Here is a 21779-nt window from a genome sequence, read left to right as displayed (position 1 = left end):
CCATAAGGTCACCAGTGCTAACTGCATTAGGGGCCTTATGATCTCATTTGACCTTAATTACTTTAAAGGAATACAGTCACATTGGAGTTAGGGCTTCAGGATATGAATGTGGGGGACCGGGTAGTCACAATTCAGTCTATAACAACCATAAAGCCAGTTGGTCATGAAGTCATTTAAATGTTTCCCTTCCATTAGCAATTCTATGCCATGCCATCAAGAGATGATTTTATAAAAATATAATTGTCTTTAAAAGAAAGGCAGAAGGCGCAAAATCACAGGAGTGTTACACAGAGTTCTTGTCTATTTCAATTTTAGGTTAGACACTGGGACTTAAACACTCTTTGCAGGGACCTGAAGAGCCAGGTGGATGTTCAGGCCTGACCCCCACTCGTGCCACTTTACAGGCTTAAAGGCCCTTCAGTGATTGTACCCTGAATGCAGGGGAGACTGAGAAAATGTGGAGTTAAGGAGGAAGGGGGGTGAGACAGAAGGAAGAGGGACACACACACTCTGCCTGCCCAGACAGCTGCCAGTTCCTTTCATTTACCTGTTTTGCCAGGTGTGAAGTCTGGTCTGCCAAGGGCTGTGCCCTCCCAGCAGCATGCTGCTGGAAGGCAGAGAAAATTGACGGGGAACAAAATGCATATGGGAAAAGGGTGTCCCTCAAGTTTCCTTCCTAATACAGACAGGAGAGAAATTGCTACCTGGGAAAATAGATGTGTGAAAGCAAACCCAGTCATGACTCCAAATGTTAACTAGGGAGGATGTGAGGTTGTCCCCTAATGGGATGAACATCGTGGGTCTTGTCTTAATAATCTCCAGTAACAGCCACCGTACACGCCCGTGGTAAGAGGCCCCCAGGTGTCAGCCCTGTGGTGTCGTGAAAGAATGGGTACAATCTATAGCTGAGGACAGGGTCTGGACAAACTGAGCAAGGTGCACCAAGGCCCCAGGAGTCAGCTTGGCATTTCTTGCTCCAGACAGACTTTTGGGGAGGTATCTGCTGGTTCTTGAGAAAACGGAATGCGACTGTGCTCTCCATGTGCTCCCAGAGCTCGTCCTCCTCTGAGTAGTAGCTGCCGCTCTGTGTATGCCACGAGCATCGTCAGAGGCCAAGGCTCGCAAGAGTCTGGGAGGCATGAGAACCGCCCACCTACCCAGCATCCTCTGCCTGAGAGCACATCTATGTGGTTGGCCTGGTCCGAGAGGACTGTTCTCCTGTCTAAGTGGGGGCAGATCCAGCCTATGTACAGACTCCTTGCTTTATGTGTTCACGCTAAAGAAGGGAGACATCAGAATCTAGCTGTTTGGGAATTCAGAGGTCCTTACCCAAGGAGGGGCATCACAAGGGACAGGGCCTCTTCTGCTTAAAAAGTAAGTGGTCGAGTCGGCCTCCTCCTGTGACTCTCACCTCAGTAGTCCCCATATGACGTACAATCCTGACATTGCAGGCCATCCAGAGGCAGCTGGAGGAGGTGGAGGAGCAGCAGAGGGCTTCCGAGATCCAAGGCGTGAGGCTGGAGAAGGCGCTGCGAGGGGAAGCAGGTAGGCAGTCCTGAAGAGCGGGGAGGCGGCCTGGCCCAAGAATAGCGCTGGTCTAACCGTGCGGGCAGGCGAGTGCGGAGGCCTGGCCGCCCTGTGGGGCGGTCAGCGTGGGCTGCGGTGCTAAGGCCGCCACCGCCGCCCACCTCCCAAATCAAACTCGTGGTCCGATTTGAAAGTCCTAGGGCACTGGTCGGCCCGTGGCCTCATCACTGAGTTTCTGGCCTGCCTGGCCTCACTTAGGCACGTGTGAATGCTCTTTGCAATCCAGGGGTTACAAGAAACTCAGGAGAATGATTTGGGTGTTCAAACAAAGTGGGAGCAATCAGTGCCCAGACTTGGACTCAAAGTCCTCATTCCTCTTTTTCTAGCTGTGTATCTTGGGCTGGCCACGTCTAAACTTTTATGAACTTTCTTTTCTCCTCTAAAATGGGGATATTTGTGGTTTCCTTTAGAACTGATATAAGAATTAAAGAAGAAATTATATATTAAAAATATATATGAAGAGGGGTTCCTGGGTGGCTCAGTCAGTTAAGCATTGGACTTTAATTTCGGCTCAGGTCGTGATCTCACAGTTTGTGAGATCGAGCCCCACATCAGGCTCTGGGATGACAGTGTGAAACCTGCTTAGGATTCTCTCTCTCTCTGTCCCTCCCCTGCTTGCATTGCTCTCTGTCTCTCAAAACAAATAAGCATTAAAAAAATAAAATAATGTATACATATGAAGATAATAGATTAACATATTGCCTGGTATAAGAAATGGTTAACTATCCCACCAGTAGCTTCAGATCTTAGAGTCAAGCAGAATTCATCTGGTGAAGACCTACCCTGTGGGAGACATGAAGACAGTGGGTCTAAAATGATGAGCAGGGCATAGTTTCTGCCTTTGAGAAGTTCATGGCCCGTTTAAGGACGCAGCTATGTAAATAAGTAAATGGCAATGCAAGAGGAAGAGTTCTGCGATAGGACCAAGCATTCAGGGACGGGGGCACGGGAACAAATCACAGGCTTCCTAACTGATCGTGGGGAGAAGGGCGCTCAGATTCATCATGTGAAAAGGGCGATCCGTTACCATGAGAACCAGAGGAAGAATAGGAGTTAACCAGTGAGTTGAGGAGATTGTTCTAGAAGAGGGACATTGTTCCAGAAGATGTGAAGTGCCTCAATGAATAAGGAAACCACAAAGGACTCCGAAGTGAGGGATGGCTTAAAGAAACCTACATTTTTTTGGAAGCCACCCCAGTACCAGTTTACAGCTAATGAATTGGAGAGGCCCTTAGAGTTCGTGGGTGGGATGTAATATTGTCTCTTTCATTTTTGGATGTGATGTGTTTAGCCTTCTGCATTCTCGATCTAACCAAACACTGAAAACATATCTGTGTGCAGTTGTGTAAACAACATCTTACTTGTTAAACAACATGGCAGAAGGTTAGGATTTTAATTCTCTTAAAAGCTCAGCTATTTGAGAGCGATAGTATCAGCAAGGGCAGACCCAGATTTTGTGAGGCCTGAAGTTTGTACAAAGTCATGCAAGCAGTATTATGAGGGCTGCTCCCAGAGCTTTGCAAGGGCTCAACCAAGTAAGGGACCCTGCAGTGTTACCTTTAGCAGCTGCATGGCTAGCTTGTTTCTGAGTAACAGGGAAATGTTGGAGTCTGACTGTAGCCCTCTGAGCCCGGTTTATAAAGTGGGTGTGATCATCAGACCCATTTCTTGGATTTATGGGGAGGATGGGCTAAACCAATTTATGTGCACTAGCATAGCACCTGGCACAGGAGAGATGATCGGAAAGTATTTCTTCCTTTTCTTTCTAAAATACCTGGTGCATTTCCTTGCAATGCACTAATCCACCCATCAGGAATAGACTTCATTCCAAAAATGGTAACTATCTGTTGCTTGCAGTGAGAGACACTGCCTGGCCCTACAGCTGTTACTGGGACTTTCCATCAAATGAACTGCCCTTGTTTGACAGACAGCCATACACCCATCGAGAAGGCTCTGCGCTGGTCTTTGGGAATCCACAGATTTCAGCGAGAGCCTTAGAAACGGAAAGGATAAACCAACCAAGCTAGGGTGTGTTTCCATTTGCTGGGGAGGCCGGGTGGGATGGTAGGATAATAGGCATCAATGAGCCCGTGTTCAGGTTTTGCTCTGTTGCATTTATGCTGTGTGGCCTTCGGAAAATCACTTAACCTCTCACGCTGCAGATTTCTTATGCCAAAAATGAAGCTAATAATCCTCACATTACTGAGCCATTTTGAGAATTCAGGGCATTGGTGGGCAAATCGCATCCGGAAGTATTTACCTCACTGCAGGCATTCAACAACAATGTTGTTTTTACAAAGCATTCTTAAATACACACACACACACACACACACACACGCACACACACACACTGTTAATGAATTGACGCATTTGGGGCACCAGGGTGGCTCAGTCGGTTAAGCATCTGACTTCAGCTCAGGTCATAATCTCACGGTGGTCTGTGAGTTCAAGCCCCACATCAGGCTCTGTGCTGACAGCTCAGAGCCTAAAGCCTGGGTCACATTCTGCGTCTCCCTCACTCTCCCTGCCCCTCCCCCACTCATGCTCTGTCTCCGAAAAATGAATAAATTTTTTTAAATGCTTTAATTATTAAAACAAACAAACAAAAAGAATTGACTCACTCATCTTTATTGCTTGAAATTTAAATTCTAGAAACCAAATTATCAAAGCTTCTGAAAATCTCCCTCTCCCCCAAGCTTAAAGAAAGGCTTTTTTGAACTACCAGCTGAAGAAAGTCAACCTGTGGTGTTTTCAAAGGCGTGTCAGCCAGGCAGAAGACAGATTCCCCTCATTCCCTTTACATCCTCAGTAATCGAATCCCCTGTTCAGTTTATGGGCCTTCCCCCTTGATTGTTTTTGTGTGGGTGACAGATACAGATCAACACGGGGCTGGAGCCTGGAAGAGTCCAGTCGAGGAGAGTGGCCCCGAAGGAAACCAAACGGAAGATGTGCAAACCAGGCATCGAAATTAATACACTCTAACTTGTAATAACATTTGTGCAATAATAATATTCCTTTGCAGTTTAATATTCTATTCAGCCCCTTTAAGAGATTGCCTTGATGCTTAATGAATGACCAATGCTTATTAGGTTAAGTTGTATTTGAGCTGGCCTGTGCCGCTCTGGTTCAAGTGATTTAATGGGAATTATTTAATAGGTATTATTAGGATAATTAGAAAATGATCACAGTTAGGCAATAATATTGAGCTATAAAGGTTGTGAATAACCAAATTTAGAGACAGGCCTGAAAACATGAGTAGTCTGTGACAGTAATGCAAGGCTCCTCTAATAATTACGTGCGCCAGCCTGAAAGGCTCTTTTGTTCCTCGGAGTTATTCATTAGGCGGGCATTGAATTAGAGGAACATGCGGGGGTGCAGGACGGAGGGCAATGATGGCTGATGAGCAAAATGAAGCTTTGACGAGCTCCTAATTGTCGTGACAACAATTCCTCCTTTCTTTCTTCCCAACAGTCAAAAATAAGCTCCTCCACCCGCGGCAAGGGTTGTTCACCATTTTGTCAAGGAAGGGGAAACAAAGAAGAACAAAAATCCAACAATCCACCCTAGATGGCGAGGCATGATGTCCTGGAGGGTGTGTGTTGGGAGGTGGGGACAAGTGTTGTGGATGGATGTCCTTGAAGAAAAGGGCATGGATTCCCCCGGTCGTCCTAGGTGCCCAGAGTCAAGGACCAGGATATGCAGGGGCCTGATTGCCCTGAGCCCCACGCTGTATGAGGAAAACCAGCCAAGCTTTACCAGCCTCTTCGATTCTTCTTGGTCAAGGCACTGTTACTTATTGATTTGTTATCAGTGAGGTGGAATTTCCCAAGTTTGCAAGAAACTGCCATTTGGATTTAGATGGCGTGGGTAACACAATCTATGCTTTTAATACCTGGAGGCAGGTGAAATCTGATGAAAACTTGAGAACAGCTTGGAGAAAAGATTTGTCCCTAGGGAAGGTATATGGGAATTATCTTCCCTTATAATGTTACCAACTTTTCGGAAAGGTTTACTAATTGGTTGTCTGCATTGAGCTTCTTGCCTTTTTTTTTTTTTTTTTTTTTTTAGGAGCCAGATGGCTTCGCCCTCACAAAGATGGAGTTTACAAAGAAATAGCAGGATGGGTGAGGCTGCCAGTAGGTGGCAGCAGGAGCACATGTTACGACAAGAGAAAGTGCAATGAAAACCTAGCCAGGAAGAGGGAAGTAGTTTGGCGTACACTCTGTGGTTTTTGTCTTGACTGGTTCTGAGGAACAGAAGGAATACTTTACTTGAAAATATAACAATGAGGTGTCCTTAAAAGAATACAGACATTGGAGTCAGACGCTTGTGAGTTTGAAGCTGGATGCCATTCATAGGAAATGACCAAGAGTAATAAGACTCCAAAGGTGATGGCTAAGCAAGCAAGAAATCTGGGTGGGTTTGCCACAAGTCTGTGTGCTGGAAGTAAACAGTGAAACCCAGTACATCAGAGCACAGGCGTGTTCTGCTCACAGCCCAGAAAACAGCCAGAAGGTGGCACCGTACAAGTCGCCCCGGACCCAAGCCTTACTCAACAAATACAAATCATCCACTTATTATGTGTTCATCTCCAAGTCCAGTCTCAGAGGCCACCCTGTAGAAAGTTAGTGGCTTTGCAACAAGGATGGGCCCCCTGAGGGTGAGACTGAGCTTCTCTTCCTGAAAAAGCCTTGGGTCCTCTCTACCGCATGGATTCCTGGGCATCGAGGTCTCAGAGTTACATGCCCTAGAGCATTGCCTTACACAAAAACATTACCATAACAGCATCAAGAAATGCATTTTCTATCACAAATTAATACATATAAATATGTAACTGAAAACATTCATCAAGAAAAAATACTGAATTTTGCTACATGTAAAAGACTAGTACTTTCCATTCTGTCTTATTTTTAGTGCTTGTTCTGACCCATAAAGTTAATTTTGCAACCCTCAGAGTTTAAAAACATGGTCATAATGATTTTACGTGGAACAACATTTGAAACTAGATTACCAAATTGGCCAGATACAGAATGCAGTTCCCAAGAAGCATGGAGCAGCACAACTGGGGACTAGATCCTACAAAAGCCTGTTCACTACAACAAGTACACTTTCAAAAACATTCCTGGGCTCTCTCAAGTAAATGAGGTAAATCTCTCAGGGCCAAGAAGGACAAGGATGAGAAGAAGAAAAGTATGCTGAAATTTCCATGTGCCAGGAAGGAAGGAAGCATAAAAAAGAAATCCAGGATTGCCTTGAGGATAAATATCAGTAGTTTTAAAGGCTAAGCCTTGAGACTAAACAAAAGTAGGGAAGCAAACCTCAAAGAGTTCCGCGTTGCACCAGGTCCTTTAAGTCCCTGAAAAACAAGGGTAGATGCTCTATGAAAGAGCCCATGCTTCAGTTTATGCTCTCAGGCTTCAGGCAAATTAAGTTCAATAAACCATTAAATGATAATAAATAATCATCCCAAAAACAAGGAAGTGAGCCACTAAGAGTGGCAAAAACAACAAGTTTCAATGGCCAAGAACTTCCACTATATTAATTATTAAATACAGAATCTTCTGTGTCTATATGTCAAACATTTACAGAAATAGATTACACATAAAAATGAGCGAGCAGAAAGAAAACACTACAAAAGTGAACGGGCAACACCACCTTCACCTTGACCAACCGCAACCACAGTCAAACTTAACATCATGAGCTTCCTGCTGTGATGTACCAAGAGACATGCAGCAGAAATGCTTAACCTGAATTTAACCCTGAGAATATAATCAGACAATTGCAGAGTAAGAGACAATTTGCAAAATAACTGGCAAATGTCAATGCCATAACAAAAAAAGAGCGGGGAGGTGGACTCTAGGAACTGTTCTAGATAAAAGGAGACTAAAGAAACATAACAACTAAATATAATGCTTAAACCTTTAGATTTAATTTTTTTTAAATAAAAGGTTGAGGGGGAAATGGCTAGGGATTTTTTTTTAAGATAATCAAATGGAGAGTCTGGAAATGAAAAATATGTTCATTGAAATTAAAGAGTCAATGGATGTACTAAATAGCAGCTTGGACACAACAGTAGAGAGAATTAGTGAATTGGACAATATATCTGAGGAAATGAACCAGAACGCAGCACAGGGAGAGAAAGAGTTGGAAAATATAAAAGCACAGCTTGCAGACATAGAAAATAAAATGAGAAGATCTGGTATATGTTCAATTGGAGTCCTAGAAAAACAGAGAAAGTTAAGGCTGTGTATTATTTGAAGAGATAATGGATGAAACATGACAACAAAGCTTTTAGAAAGGATCTGTGGTGTATGTGTTAGCTTTCTTTTTCCCCAAATGGGTGAAACACGTGAATATACAGACACTCCAGGATACCGAAATCAGGGTAAATTTGAAATGTGTCCACCCTCACTCAGCACAGTGAGTGAAAATGTGGGACACTGAGGACAGAGATGATCTTAAAGCAGACAAAGAGTAAAGATAAATCACCTTAAAAGGGAACAAAATTTTTACTAACAGCCCTTTTCTCAAAAGCAGCAATGGATGTTACAAGACAGGAAAGTAATAATAGTGTCCAACAGGTGAAAAAATAATTCTTAAGCTAGAATAGTGTACACAGAAAAAAATATATTTCAAGAACTACTGCACATAAAAAGTATTCATTTTTTTCTCAAATAGAGTTAACTGTGTATAAACAAAATCCTATAAGGGGGAAAAAAGTTACACAGACATAATCTGTAATATGAAAGAAGAAATGGGGAATAAGAAAATAATAAACATGCAAGTAAATCAAACATTGTCAATATAAAATAATATGGATTTATATTTTTATGTATTTATTTTTTAAGTTTATTTTGAGAGAGACAGTACAAGTAGGGGAGGGGCAGAGAGAGAGAGAGAGAATCACAAGCAGACCCTGTATTGTCAGCATGGAGCCCAATGCAAAGGCTTGAATTCACAAACTGTGAGATCATAACCTCAGTGGAAGATGCTTAACTGACTGGACTGAGCCATGCAGGCACCCCAAATAATATGGATTTTAATTTAATTTTTTTTAATGTTTATTTTTGAGAGAGAGAGACAGAGCATGAGTGGGTGAGGGCAGAGAGAGAAGGAGACATAGAATCCAAAGCAGGCTCCAGGCTCTGAGCTGTCAGCACAGAGCCCAACATGGGACCTGAACCCACCAACAATGAGATCGTGACCTGAGCCAAAGCTGGACACTTAACCGACTGAGCCACCTAAATGCCCCTAATATGGATTTTTAAAACATAGAATTGAAGTACTAGACTAAAATAGATGTAAGTATGGAGTTGAAGGGTTGGAAGTCAAGAGTTCCAGGGACCTTATATTGTGTAAAATAAGCCTAAGATATTAAGTTTAGACTGCTAACGTATTAAAAACACCTATTTATATTTTAAACATAGTCACCCAAAAGAATAGAAATAAAATGTGTAACTTCCAAATCTGTTGGAGAAAACAAAGGGAAAATAATTTTTTTAAAAAATCAGCCAAAAAAAATCCCAACTCAATTCTAAATAAAAATAAGAGTATTTTAAAAAGATAAAAAGTGCAAAGTAAGACATAGAAACAAGTTCAAATACCTCAGTAATTATAGTGAAAGTTAATGAACAAGACAACATGCTGTTTTGCAAATCTGCGTAAGTCATGAATGCACAAAATGTTTTAAAGTAAAAGGATGGCAAAATATATACTAACCAAATGAAGCTGGGGGTAATGTTTAAAATCCCCATAACAAAAATATTTAAGAAATGAGAAAAAAAATGGAGATAATTATATTAAAAGCAGATAAAATAGTCTTTAGTATCAAAATGATGATTAGGAATAAACAGAGTTACAGCATAATTTTTTAAATGATCAACTTAATGGGGCACCTGGGTGGCTCAGTTGGCTAAGCATCCGGCTTTGGCTCAGGTCATGATCTCATGGTTCATGGGTTCAAGCCCCGCGTCAGGCTCTGTGCTGAGAGCTCAGAGCCTGGAACCGACTCAGATTCTGTGTCTCCTTCTCTCTCTGACCCTCTCTGCTCCTGCTGTCTCTCTCTGTCTCTCAGAAATAAATAAAAACATTAAAAAAATTTTTTTTAAATGATCAACTTACTGAGAAGATATCACAGTTTTAAATGTGTATGTACTGACTCTAACAAGCTCAAAATATATATATAAAAAATTATAAACTACAAGGAGAAATTTCTACTACCATGGTAGGAGATTTTAGTATATCTTTTAATGATTGTCAAGCAGAAAAAACATTAATATAAATGTGACAATGTAAATGATAATCTCAATTTAAAAGACATTTATAAAACCCTGTACTCCCAAATTAGAGAATGTATATTCTTCTCAAGTTCACATGGTGATTTACAAAACTTGACTCTATTAGTTGATAAAAATAAATATCAGAGAAGCTAAATTATACAGACCAAATTCTTTTTTTAAAAAAATTGTAATTTTTTTTTTGAGAGATGGAGAGAAGTTACAGAGTATGAGTGGGGGAGGGGCAGAGAGAGAGCCGAGACAGAATCGGAAGCAGGCTCCAGGCTCTGAGCTGTTAGTATAGAGCCCAATGCAGGGCTCAAACTCGCAAACCCTGAGATCATGACCTGAGCCAAAGTTGATTGCCCAACCAACTTAGCCACCCAGGTGCCCCTCTACAGACTACATTCTAAAGTACAGTGTACTTAACTTAGAAGTCAATAGGCAACAGATATTTTTTTAAAACCATGAATTTGGGAAGTTGAAAGATAAACTTCTCTTGGATCAAAGAAAAAAAATCAAATGGACATTTCTAAAAATACTTGGAAATTTTAAATATACTAAATATGAAAAGGAAAACAGTAGATCAAAACTCAGGGGTGCAGTGAAAATGGTGCTGAGAGGTATTACCCTAAATACTCCTTTTAGAAAAGAAGAAAGGCCGAATATTAGTGAGTTAAGTGTCCAACTTAATTTAAAAAAGAAAAGGAAGCCTAATAAAGAAGATAATAAGCCTAATAAAGAAATAAAGGAAATAGAGTCATAATAAAATGGAGGGGATCAAGCAAGCCAAATGTTGGTTCTTTGAAGACTAATGAAGAACTGGAAGTGATGATATTAAATTGAGTAAAAATAAAATAAGGATGCCTGGCATGCTCAGTTGGTTGAACATCCAGCTCTTGATTTTGGCTCAGGTCACACCCAGGATGGTGACATCAAGCCCTACATTGGGCTCCGTGCTGACGGTGCAGAGCCTGCTTGGGGTTCTCCACTCCCCCTCTCTCTCTTGCTTGCTGTTGAAAAAATGAATAAAATGCAATACAATAAAATAAAGCAGAAGACAGACATAAATTAGGAATAAAAAGGGCAAAAATAACCACAGATATAGCAGATTCCAAAAAATAAAAGAATATAATGAATATTTAATGTAATGCAATTAATTTTAAAATTCGGCAGTCTAAGGGTGATTTAACGATCACCATATTAAGAAATGAAAGAGGAAAACCATATGGTCTTTTCAGTATAAGAAAAAAATGTCATTTGACAAAATTCAACACTCAGAACAAAAACTTTCAGCAAAAAAGGATCAGAACAGGATAGACTGTTCTTAGTTTGAAGAATATCTTCCAAAATGCTGCAGCAAATATCACTGTTGGCTGGTAAAATATTAGTAGCATTTCCTTAAAAATCAGAAATAATAGAAGAATGCCTACCATTACCTCTTCTATTCAACACTGTAAGGGGACCCTAGCCAGTACAGTAAGACAAAGAAAAAATGGCATAAGATTGAAAGGAAGAAACACATTTTTGTTGTTTCTAGATGATGGAATCATCCATGTGAAAGCACCCCAAATTGCACAAATAAATTATTAAAAATAAGAGCCTGTATAACAGGGATTGGATATAAGCCTAAAATAGAAATTGCAATTGCATTCCTAGATCTCAGCATAAAGTAATTAAAAAATGAAAGAAAAAGATGCTCTCACATTAGCATAAAAACATATGGCATCTAGGAATAAATCAAACAAAAATGTGTACAACCTTTATGAAGCCAATTTTAATCCTTCACTGAAAACCACCAAAAGACTCAAACATAATTTCACATATACAAAATCTTGATATGAGCCTACAGTATCACTGCAGATCATAGGAAATAAATGATTCTGGGATAAATGATTTTCAACAGAGGAAAAAAATAAAATTGAGCCTAATATCATATAAACAAATCAATTTCATAAGGATTAACATTTTTAAATTGATTTTAATTTTTTTAATGTTTACTTTTGAGAGAGGGAGAGAGACAGAGCATGAGTCCGGGAGGGGCAGAGAGAGAGGTAGACACAGATTCTGAAGCAGGCTTCAGGCTCTGAGCTGTCAACACAGAGCCTGACACCGGGCTCGAACCCATGAATTGTGAGATCATGACTTGAGCCAACTGAGCCACAGCACCCCTAAAGATTTTAATATGAAAAATGAAACTTAAAAAGTTAGGAAGAATCTTTTTGATCTCAAGCTGATAGTCTGTAGGCACTATAAAGCCACTAATTCAGAAAATACATTTGCAACAAATATAACCAAAAAAGGATCAGAGTTCCAGAATATGTGAAGAACTCTTACAAATCAATAAGAAATAGGCAAGCAAATATTTGCCTTTATAAAAATAGGCAAATAATAAAAACATATTTTATGCTCATTAGTAATGAGGAAAATACAAATGAAGACTACAATGAGAAACTCTTTTAAACTATTAAATTACCAAAATTTATAAAACTTGATAATACTAAGTATGTCGCAGGGATAAGAAACAAGGGATGCCTTTTATTCAGTGTTAGTGGGAGTGTAAACAGTCATAGCTCTTTGGAAAACACTTTGGCTTTCTGTTTTCTGTGAAACTGACCATTTGCATACCATACTAAAGAATTTCATTCGTTGGTGTGTATTCCAGAGCAAAACTTGGAGAGCAACTTAGATAGACATCAAGAGGAAAATGGATCAATTGTGGTATGTTCAAAGATCCCCCAAAGTGATTTTGAGTCTTGAGTAAAGGCAGACTCTAAAAAAATTATGGTAAATTATTTCATTGAAAAAAAGAAAATAGAATGGAATGATTCCATTCAACTTGTGTTTTTTAAGTATAGTGTCAATAGAAATCAGTGTGGCTCCACCGGCTACTCTCTCATGGACCATATTTTAGAAGGATAAATAAGAGAGATTAAAAAGGGGACATGTAATATAAGATTAAAGTGGGTATCATACAGCAAAGAGGCTCACTCTGAAAAAAAAAAAAAAGAATATCCTAAAGACAGCAAAATAGTGCCTTTAAAGCTGTTTCTTTTGGATTGAGAACAAGGAAGGGAGAGACCCAGGCAGATGGTGTAATGTTACAGGATGAAAAAAGGCAGAATTTCCAACTCTCAGCATTTATGTTTTCTTTATCAAGGAAAATAGTCCTCAATCTAGAAATGTTAAACACATCTAGGAGAGGGAACTGAATCTGGAAGAGAAATCTCGGTGTTAAAAATAAGAGAGCAATGAATGTAGGTTTATTTCACAGTGAAAGGTGGCACATAGAATAGTCTTGGGTGTGGCAGTACTCAATCAGAATTTGTTGGATGAACCAAATTAGCCAGTTATTTCAACACTGCTAGATATAATCTGTCTTGGAAAACTCATGGAGGATTCCAGAACCAAAGACGAAAGGCTAATCTATTTTCTGTTTTTCACTTCACATGGGAAAGAAATAGGAATTTTGATCCTTGTCAAGATTCTAGAAAGGATTATTAAAGAAACTGTGAATATTTAGAAAGAAATTTAGCGATTATGAGGAGTCACTGGTGTTTACTGAGAAGCTGTGAAAAACAAATGTCATTTCCTTCTCTGGGTGGAGCTCTGAGGTTTGTAGTGCGGGTGGACACGGCAGACGTTTTGAAGCTTGATATCAGGAAATTATTTTACCAAAGCTTCCTGTAACAGCCTCATGGATGAAATAGAGAAATCTGTGCTGGATGATAAAGAGTGCATTTAGAGTCTGTAGAACAGCCTCACCCAAAGCTTGAGTAGGGTCCCTGATGATGGGCAGGTGGCTCTGTTCTTGGTCCAGTCCCATCTGACATTTTGTTTTTCAATATTGCATAAAGGTCCAGGATGCCCATTTATCAATTCTGCAGAAATCCCAAAGCTAGAACTGTGTCAGGCGGGTAAAATATTCAAAAGAGGTCCCCATGAAGGAACAAAATAAACAAGATGATATTTAACAAGTTACATAGACAGCCTTGCATTAGGTCAAGGAAAAGCTGAGTTGCACAAATAGAGCATGAAGTCACCAAACTTTACCAGCACTCGTGTGGAAAGACCATGCTCGTTTGCAAGGTAGTAAGAGCCTGGTGAAGACACAGCTGCCAAAAGACCTCAGCAAGCCCAGGGCTCAGGGTGAAGGTGCAAGAGATTCTCTCCACTCTGAGCTGCTGGTATTTTGTTTGATTCTGAACTTTCTTCAGGTTGTATCCTGGAGAATTAGAGGGCAAGCAGAGGTGGGGGCAGCCCTCTTATGACACAATGACAAATGATGTAGGGGTGTTGACTCTGACAGAAGAACACTCTTTGAATCCTGAGACCTGTTTTCAAATACCTGTCTTCAAACACCTTTTGTGTAAGTGTTAAGTGTTCAAGTGTTCTCTATTTTCCTATGGAGGCAAAAATGGACTTGGTAGCTGGTTGCCAACCCATCGAAGGTTGATGGAAAGAAGTTGTCTATATTTGGAGTACACAGCCCTGCAGGGAGTTCCACCATCACATGGAGAGTTATCACAGAGGCTGGAGAGGGAAGGAGGTAGAGGGAATCCCTGGAACAGATTACCCATGAGGGTCCTTCCATCGCTTATGTTACATGATTTCTTAATGGCCATTACCATTTATTGAGCTTAAATCTTGTTCCAGGGCTGGATTAAGGCCTTTGTGTCAATCCCACTGCATCTTCATAACAAATGAGGAGACTGAGGCTCAGGGAAGCTGTGTTACATGTTCTTTGCCCACATGGTAGCAGGTGGAACAGTGGAAGTTTGATCCCAAGTTTAAAGGAACTTTTATGTTATATATGATCTCTGGTCTATATTCTTTCATTCCTGTCTGTGTGACCATAGCAAGGGGCACATTATATTCTATTTGGCTGTGTGGTGTTGGGGTTCCCCACTGAACTACAAGTTCCCAGTTTCCTGAAGAGTTGAAGCCAACGCTTACTCATTCCTGTCCTTCAGCACCATAAACAATGATTAGAAGATGTTGGCACTCAACATGTTTATAAGTTCATTTATTGACTCATCCAAGAAACCCAAGGAAGAATAATATGTTGCTATGTCTCTCCCTCACTCTCTCCTTTTTAATCCTTCCTGTATAAAACTTCACTTAAATTATCCTACTCAACTACCTTTAGTGTCCTTTTGTGTTCTATGACATAAAGTGCAAGAGTCTTAGCCTGATGTCCAGGGACTGCTCTGATGAGATCTTCATACACTCCCAGACCTTGCCCTCCACCCCTCCATGCCTCCTTGGTCCTGTCTGATCTCCATTTCTACCACTTTCTGTCCCATCCCCTTGTCTTTGCTGACATTGTTCCTCCTTCTTGGAAGTGTCCTCTCCAAGTGTTACCCATTCTTCAACATCCCAGTTTAAACACCACATTTCTTGGAAAGCCAACCTCACATCCTGACTAGGAAAACCCTCCCTTCTCTATATTCCCAGAGTGCTTTTATGCTGCTTAGTTGTGGTAAGAGTTTTCTAATGTTCTATATTAGTCTAGCACTTTAAATCCATCTGATCCAAAAGATTCTTTAAAAAAATAGAGATGGCAGGCCTTATGCTTTATATGACATGTAGCATTATCTATCACTGTGTCCCTATTACCTGAAGCAGTTTCCAATATCTCTTCCATAAATAGGTGTTATTGGATGAATGAGTGAATTTATGGATGGAGGGACAAATGGATGAATTCATCAGAAGTCAAGATCTGTCTTGTAGTACCAGTTTACAGTAGATTATATAATTTGGGGCATTGCATATAAATCTCTGTGGACCCAAATGTCCATATCAATAAAAAGGTGGTCAAGAAGCCAGGAAGAAAAGGGAACTCATTTTTATGGACAACTTGCTATGTGCAGGGCAACGCACCAAGGGTGTTACTTGCCTTGCAAGCCTAGAAGGAGGATGGGAGTGAGGTGGTGTAGGGAGTGATATAAAGGAATGAAAAGCCTGGGTTCCAGGTAAAGCTCACTTTAGTTCAAAGCCTGGTTCTGCCGCTTATGAACTGTGAGCTTGGGAAAATTGATCTTTTAGACCTCTGTTTTCTTCAGCTGTCAAGTGGTGATAATAAAAGAATCTACTGGTGAGTTTGTTATGAGGGTTAAATGAGATATCCCATATATTGGGGTGCCTGGGTGGCTCACTCAGTTGGGTGTCTGACTTCAGGTCATGATCTCACAGTTTGTGGATTCGAGTCCCAAGTTGGGCTCTTGTGCAGACATCTCAGAGCCTGGAGCCTGCTTCAAATTGTCTTCTCTCTCTCTCTTTCTCTCTCTCTCTCTCTCTCTCTCTCTCTCTCTCTCTCTGCCCTTCTTCTGCTTGCTCACTGTCTTTCTCTCAAAAATAAATTTTAAAACATTAAAAAATAAAAAATACACAGAGCCTGATGTGGGGCTCAAACCCATGAATCATGAGATGATGGCCTGAGCCAAAGTCAGACACTCAGCCGACTGAGTCACCCAGGTGCCCCCACTTGTGTGTCTTATTGTTCATTTTAACCAATGAAGAAGCAAAGGCTCCAGGTCACACATATGTCCGCACTGTTTTCCCCTCTGCCTATGGGATACACCAGTATAAATCCTTCTAGAATAGCCGTGAGCCACAATACAGCCTGTGTTCTCATTTTAGGGTGAAATACTAAAAAGCTGTTTCCATGTTCCTGCTTCTCAAATATGCTTAGATTTTAACATTTTATTATGTAAACATTTAGCATCTAACACTGTGCATCCAAAAGCAGTGTCAGTTTTTCTCATTGTTGTTCTTACGTTAAGAAAGGTCATAATCTAAGTTATAGGAAGATAGGAATGTAACTCTCCCAGTGAGACTCAAAGCTAGTAACTTTTTCCCACATCATTTGGCTTTTCTTTGTGTAAAACTTTAAAATGCCAGTCACCACTCCTCTCTAATTAAATGTGGTGTGAGCTTCTGGGCCCTATGAAGGGCACCACGCCCCACCTGAGCACTGGTAATCATTGGATTTGGGGAAGGAAAGGGAGGAGGAGATCATAACCAGCAGAGTCACTAGGGTTTTCTTTGGTGGGGATTTTGATGCATAAACATACAGAAGATTGGGGGCACCTGAGTGGCTCAGTCGGTTAAGAGTCCGACTTCAGCTCGGGTCATGATCATGTGATCCATGGGTTCAAGTTGTGCTGACAGCTCAGAGCCTGGAGCCTGCTTTAGATTCTATTCTCCCTCTCTCTCTGCCCCTCCCCCACTCATGCTCTGTCTCTCTCTCTCTCTCTCTCTCTCTCTCTCTCTCTCTCTCAAAAATAAACATGAAAAAAGTTTAAAAACATATAGAAGTTTTACTAGTAGACAGGAGATGTTTATGGCAGGACATTATCAAGATTAGGTGACCCTTGGAGTGAAGTATTCATGCCCTACACGTGCAGGAGGACCGCCCCCAGAGCACCTGCAGGTGGGTTTTATTTGTCACGCCTGCAACCTGAGGCATCAACAGGCCATCAGGGGGCTGCTGCCTGCTGAGCCCTTTTCTGCTACAAACATGGCCCACTAAAGTAGCTCCGAAGCAGGTTGATCGTGGGGAGAAAAATGCCAATCTAACCCATTTGCTGTTGATTTCTTAAGCAGATTCAGGCACACAGGATGAAGCACAGCTTTTGCAGGAATGGTTTAAGCTGGTTCTGGAGAAGAATAAATTAATGCGATATGAGTCGGAGCTACTGATCATGTAAGTGAGGCAACACAGATAACAGTGAGTTCTAAAAGCAAAGGGGGTGGGAGTGGGGTGGCTCACCCTCCCAGGTGGAAGTCCCAGGAATTTTCCTCCTTGCGCATACAGAATTGTGATTGAGGCAAATTGATATTTGGTGCCTTGCATATCATGCCGGCATTAGAGCTGAGAATCTTCAGTTGTCTGTTCCTTCTGTGGAGTCCTCTGGCTAAAACAGACCTCAGGTGATGGTCTACATCGAGAGGGCATTGGATAAGGTATTGTCTATCCATCCTTGTCCCCCAGACCAGTGTGGTGGGGGGGCACCTGCAGTCACACCCCTGCAATAGGGAAGCTTCTGTCTAGGAAGGGCTTGGGGGGATCTACCTGGCCACTTCCTTGTGGCTTTAGCATACAAGGACTGAGAGCTCTCTGGCTGTCCTCTCTGAATGAGAGGTTGCAGCCTGGTGGGAGACCAGAAAGTAGAGGTCAATGTCATCACACTCTGAAAGAGTTGAGGGCTACTCAGCTAGCATGTGGACGTATCTTTCGGGGGTAACCATTCAACCCACTATACTAACCAGACCCCAGAATTAAATATACTCATCTATGTAGTTACAGAAAGTAACGGATCCACTTGCTTCTTAGGGGAAAGGCTTTTACCCTAGACCTGTAGATCTCAACTGGGGGCAATTTCGCTTCCCCCAGAGGGTATTCAACAATGTCTGGAGGCAGTTTGGGTTGTCACACCTAGGAGGTGCTACCTATATCTAGTGAGTAGAGGCCAAGAGTGGTACTTAACACTTTACAATGCACAGGAGATCCTGTGTCCTCCCACCAACTAGTGGCATAAAATGCCAATAGTATCAAGATTGAGAAATCTTGCTGTAGACCTCTGGCAAGGCTCAGAGTCATCAAGAGAGTCATCATCAGAGCTCAAGTCTGCAACAGGCAAGCTAGTCCCAGTAGAAGGGTATGAGCTCTTCCCAAATTTACCTCTCCAAGGGTGAGAGTGGGTAGGAGTAGAGCCTAGGCATGGAGGCTAGAAGTTCTACCCATTGAGCTTCACGGACATGGAAGGAAAGTACAAAAGTGGGGAGGAAAGCAAACTCCTTAGCAATTATTTTTTCTATCACTATTTCTGAGTTGGTACACATGCTGAGACTCAGAGCAACACTTATCCATGCCCACCTGACCGCAGGGCCTTTTTCTCCCAACCATACCATCTGCTTGTGACCAGATCAAAATTACAAAGTTCATTCAACAAAAATGTATCCAACACATTCTGTGTGCCAGAAACTTACGGGTGCTGTGGAAATAAAAGTGAATGAGGCCATAGTCCCTATCTTCTAGGATTTCGTGGTGTTAGGGGAGATAGACACGCAAACACATAGCACACTAGCAATAAGAAATCATGGCAAAAGCTCCATGGAAGTTTGTAGAAGGAGCATGCAGCACGTGGGTTCTACCTGTGAGAGTCTGGAAGACCATGGCGACTACTGTTACTGCCCAGTGACCAGTTTCCCTAGTTAGTCTGCTGCCAGGGGGCTGCTTCTCCTCCAAAAGAGGCCACAGGGAGGAACTCGGGCACGTGAGCTAGAGAAAAGCAGGTAGAAGCTCTGTAAAAGGATAAGTTTGCATTTAGAAGAAAGGCGTGTTCGAACAGAGAGAACCATCTTAGATAACCGACTTGGGTGCTTTGGGAAAGCAGATGCCAAGACAAGATTAGAAGTTCAAGAAATGTACTGGGATAAAGGGAAGTGGGAGGGGGACTAAGAAGCAAGGCTACAGACCCTCTATGGTACTGAAAGGAGAGGGGGAGGAAAGAAAATTGGGCAGAGGAGCCTCAGAGGGCCCTGCGCCCTGAGAACATCTCAGCCAGGCCAGAGAGAGAACCAGAGCAGAGATACCATCAAAGGAATCCAACTCCAGTATCACTGCTGTGCTCTGACATTGGCTGAGAACTGCCTGGGGACAGTGTGGCCGCAACATGACACTGACTGGATTCTGCCTCAGCAGTCAGCTCTCTGTACTGACCAGAAAGTTCTCTCTTAAAGGAAGGCTTGAATGGTGTACTTCCATTGGCTTTCAGAGTGGGCCAAGAGAAGTTCAGGGTCAATAACAAAAGGCAGAATATTGAACATGGCAGAGACCTTGACCCATGTAGTAGTAAATAAGGGCAGCAACAACATGGCATAGCAAAATGTATCAGATACCCATGCACACTGTGGGTAGGGCTGGAAGGAAAGGCCTCACAATGTCAAATCCAGGGACCTATTCTCAGCCCTCATCCTCTTCAATGTCTCTATAGCAATGAACACCCTCAGCCTCTCTTCTCCCTCTCAAAACTTTCTCCTCTTGGTTTCTGTGATGCTGCATTTCTTATTTTGATTGCTTTTCAAAGCTTTGATTGCTTCCTCCCTGGTTATATCTCTTCTGTTTGGCTTCTAAATGTAGGCATTTCCAAACTCTTTGTCTTCAAATTTTTCTTTCTCTATAGTCTTCCTCTTAGGGATCACATGACTTTACTTAGCGTCTTTGAGCCCTGTGACATCTGTTGGTGGTCCTCATTCTTCTGAGAACTCCAGAGTTGGGTTCCCAAAGCTCTGGGGAACCTCCACATTACACATGGCCTAGCATGTGGGCACCTTGCACACACATGGGATACACATGGAATATCCCTAGGCATTGAAAATCTGAGAAAGTTCCAAACTGACCTGCATTGAGAACTAACTTCACTTCTTGACTTTGCTGCTCCTACTGGTGGAAACACAGAGACCCAACCATCACTGACTCTTCTTTCCACATCTCCTACAACCAGATGGACAGCTGTCTGAGTTTTATTGCCTCCACTGGGACAAAATGGCTTGATTCTGCCGCCTCCTCCTTGTTTTGCTCTTTATCACAATCAGAGATTTGGGAGTTGTTAGAGGTGATACCTGAACTCCTTTTGCTCCTAAAAAAGAAAAGATTCTTAGATTGTCATTGCTTCTCTCCTGGATCATACTAGTCATTTCTTAATGATGCATCCCCAAAGGGTGGCCTCAGTAGCCCTCCAAACACCCACTGAGATCACATCACAACCTTCAGCTGCTCCATTGTCTCTCGAGTTTAGCATATCCCGGCAGTCCATGGGCTCCTTCAGTGACCCCAGCAGTAGCAGACCTTTCCATTCAGAGATATTTCATGACCCCAGTTTTAATGAGAGAGAAAAAAAAAAAAGAAAGAAGGCAGTAGCTATAGTCCATGAGCTTATGTTTCTAGGCAGATGTTCAGTATTTGCAAGGTTTGAACATTTTTCTCCTCTCCAGGGCCCAAGAATTAGAATTGGAAGATCATCAAAGCAGACTGGAACAGAAATTAAGAGAAAAAATGCTCAAGGAGGGTGAGTACCATGATATGTTTTGGGCCCTTGTTAAGGACATTTTTCTCCAGAAAGGCACTTGGCACAGAGCACACTGCACGTCCTGGAGCGGGATGCCCTTCCTGTCTTGTGTAAGCAGCCTGGAGGCAGAGTGGGAGGCTGGAGCGCTGGAAACTCACCATCTGCCCAGCAAGTTGCTTCTGGCTTTGTTCACCTGGGCTGCAAGGGCAGCATTTTACTCCATCCCATGAGCTAACAGAACAAAATTGTTCATGCACTTTCCCATGTATTCAGTTAAGAAGTATTTGCTGAGAGTCTAGTGTGGCCCTGGCATAGAAGAGCACCCTGGCATGTGGTCTCACTGGGGAGGCCAGTGTGCAAACCGTTGCACAGTGAGAGAAGGGCCAGGACACAGGTGCTTTGGAAATGCTGAGGAAGGTGGTCCTGGTTCTGCCAGGGACCAGAGATAGTGCAGGAAACACTCTTCTTAGCATGGGCTGGACCAGGTCAGCACAGATGAGAAAAGAATTTCCACCACAAAGGAGGGAGAGTTGAAATAAATTCAATTGACACTCTCTACTGATTTATGCATCCGTTGGTTGCAACCAATAAGATACTGTCTTGTGGGTGTGTGTTCATGGGACCAGATCCACGCATGCAGATCCTAGTAGTGCAATTGCTGGGTCTTAGGGTAGTTCTATTTTCAATTTTTTGAGGAAGCTCCATACTGTTTTCCAGAGTAGATGCACCAGTTTTCATTCCCACCAACAGCACGAAAGTATTCCCCTTTTTCCACATCCTCACCAACATCTGTTGTTTCCTGAGTTGTTAATTATAGCCATTCTGACAGGTGTGAGGTGGT

General features: G+C 42.1%; 1 protein-coding gene across 1 annotated transcript in view; it reads left to right on the top strand.

Annotated features, from left to right (window-relative positions):
- Window positions 1-21779, top strand: part of MICALCL (MICAL C-terminal like) — a 77279-nt gene that overhangs the window by 49492 nt on the left and 6008 nt on the right. Inside the window, exons 9-11 of the mRNA XM_029915802.1 lie at window positions 1452-1545; window positions 17472-17571; window positions 20865-20938. Of these exons, the coding sequence (XP_029771662.1) occupies window positions 1452-1545; window positions 17472-17571; window positions 20865-20938 (268 nt within the window). The remainder of the gene's footprint in view (window positions 1-1451; window positions 1546-17471; window positions 17572-20864; window positions 20939-21779) is intronic.

Source organism: Suricata suricatta, chromosome 11 (genome assembly GCF_006229205.1).
Source record: "Suricata suricatta isolate VVHF042 chromosome 11, meerkat_22Aug2017_6uvM2_HiC, whole genome shotgun sequence".
Lineage (NCBI taxonomy): Eukaryota > Metazoa > Chordata > Mammalia > Carnivora > Herpestidae > Suricata > Suricata suricatta.
Note: the sequence above shows the minus strand (reverse complement) of the source record. Positions and strands in the feature narration are given on the sequence as shown.